General features: G+C 52.9%; 1 protein-coding gene across 1 annotated transcript in view; it reads left to right on the forward strand.

Moving 5' to 3' along the window:
* Nucleotides 1-223: 223 nt before the first annotated feature.
* Nucleotides 224-665, forward strand: part of rnf144aa (ring finger protein 144aa) — a gene marked incomplete at both ends in the record, with an annotated part of 19,700 nt that continues 19,258 nt past the window's right edge. The window contains one exon of the mRNA XM_080532245.1: nt 224-275. Coding sequence (XP_080388371.1) covers nt 224-275 — 52 coding nt within the window. The remainder of the gene's footprint in view (nt 276-665) is intronic.

Raw genomic sequence — 665 nt, forward strand, 5'->3', positions numbered from 1 at the left:
CCTGTGTGTTTTTTTAATGCACCGCTTTTAACAGATAATATAATGTGTGTTGTCTCTCCCTCCCTCTCTCTCCCTCACTCTCTCTTTCCCTCCCTCTCCCTGTCCTTCTCTCTCTCCCTCTCCCTCCCTCCCCCTCTCTCTCATTTCTCCCTCACTCCCCCTGTCCCTCTCTCCCTCTCCCTCCCTCTCTCTCCCACTCCTCCCTCTTTTCCAGATTGAGTGTATGGTGGCCACAGAGATCATGCAGAGATACAAGAAGCTGCAGTTTGAGAGAGGTGAGTGAGAGATGACAACAACAACAACAACAACAACAACCACAGCTCCTCTGACAGCCTCCTAGCTCCTTGCCCTAGGGGTGAGGTGGAGATAATGGCTGTGTCCTTTCACAGATGACCCCTCGGTCACCCACACCATGTGACTGCCCTGGGGGAGGGTCATGTGACTGTGTCCTGAGGGAGGGTCATGTGAAGTTCATGTGACCGTGTCCTGGATTGGCGAAAGCGACGCAGGAGAGGGCTGGCTTTTACCGATCCAATCATGTAACATCAGGGATGACATGTGTGCATGCGTTTGGCTGTGGCTGTCTGGTTTTGTCTATCTGCCTGTCTGTGTGTCTGTCTGTCTGTCTCCCTGTCTGTGTGTTTGTCTGGCTGACTGCCTGTGTG

Source organism: Nansenia antarctica (assembly GCF_963989245.1).
Source record: "Nansenia antarctica genome assembly, chromosome: 1".
Taxonomy (NCBI): Eukaryota; Metazoa; Chordata; class Actinopteri; order Argentiniformes; family Microstomatidae; genus Nansenia; species Nansenia antarctica.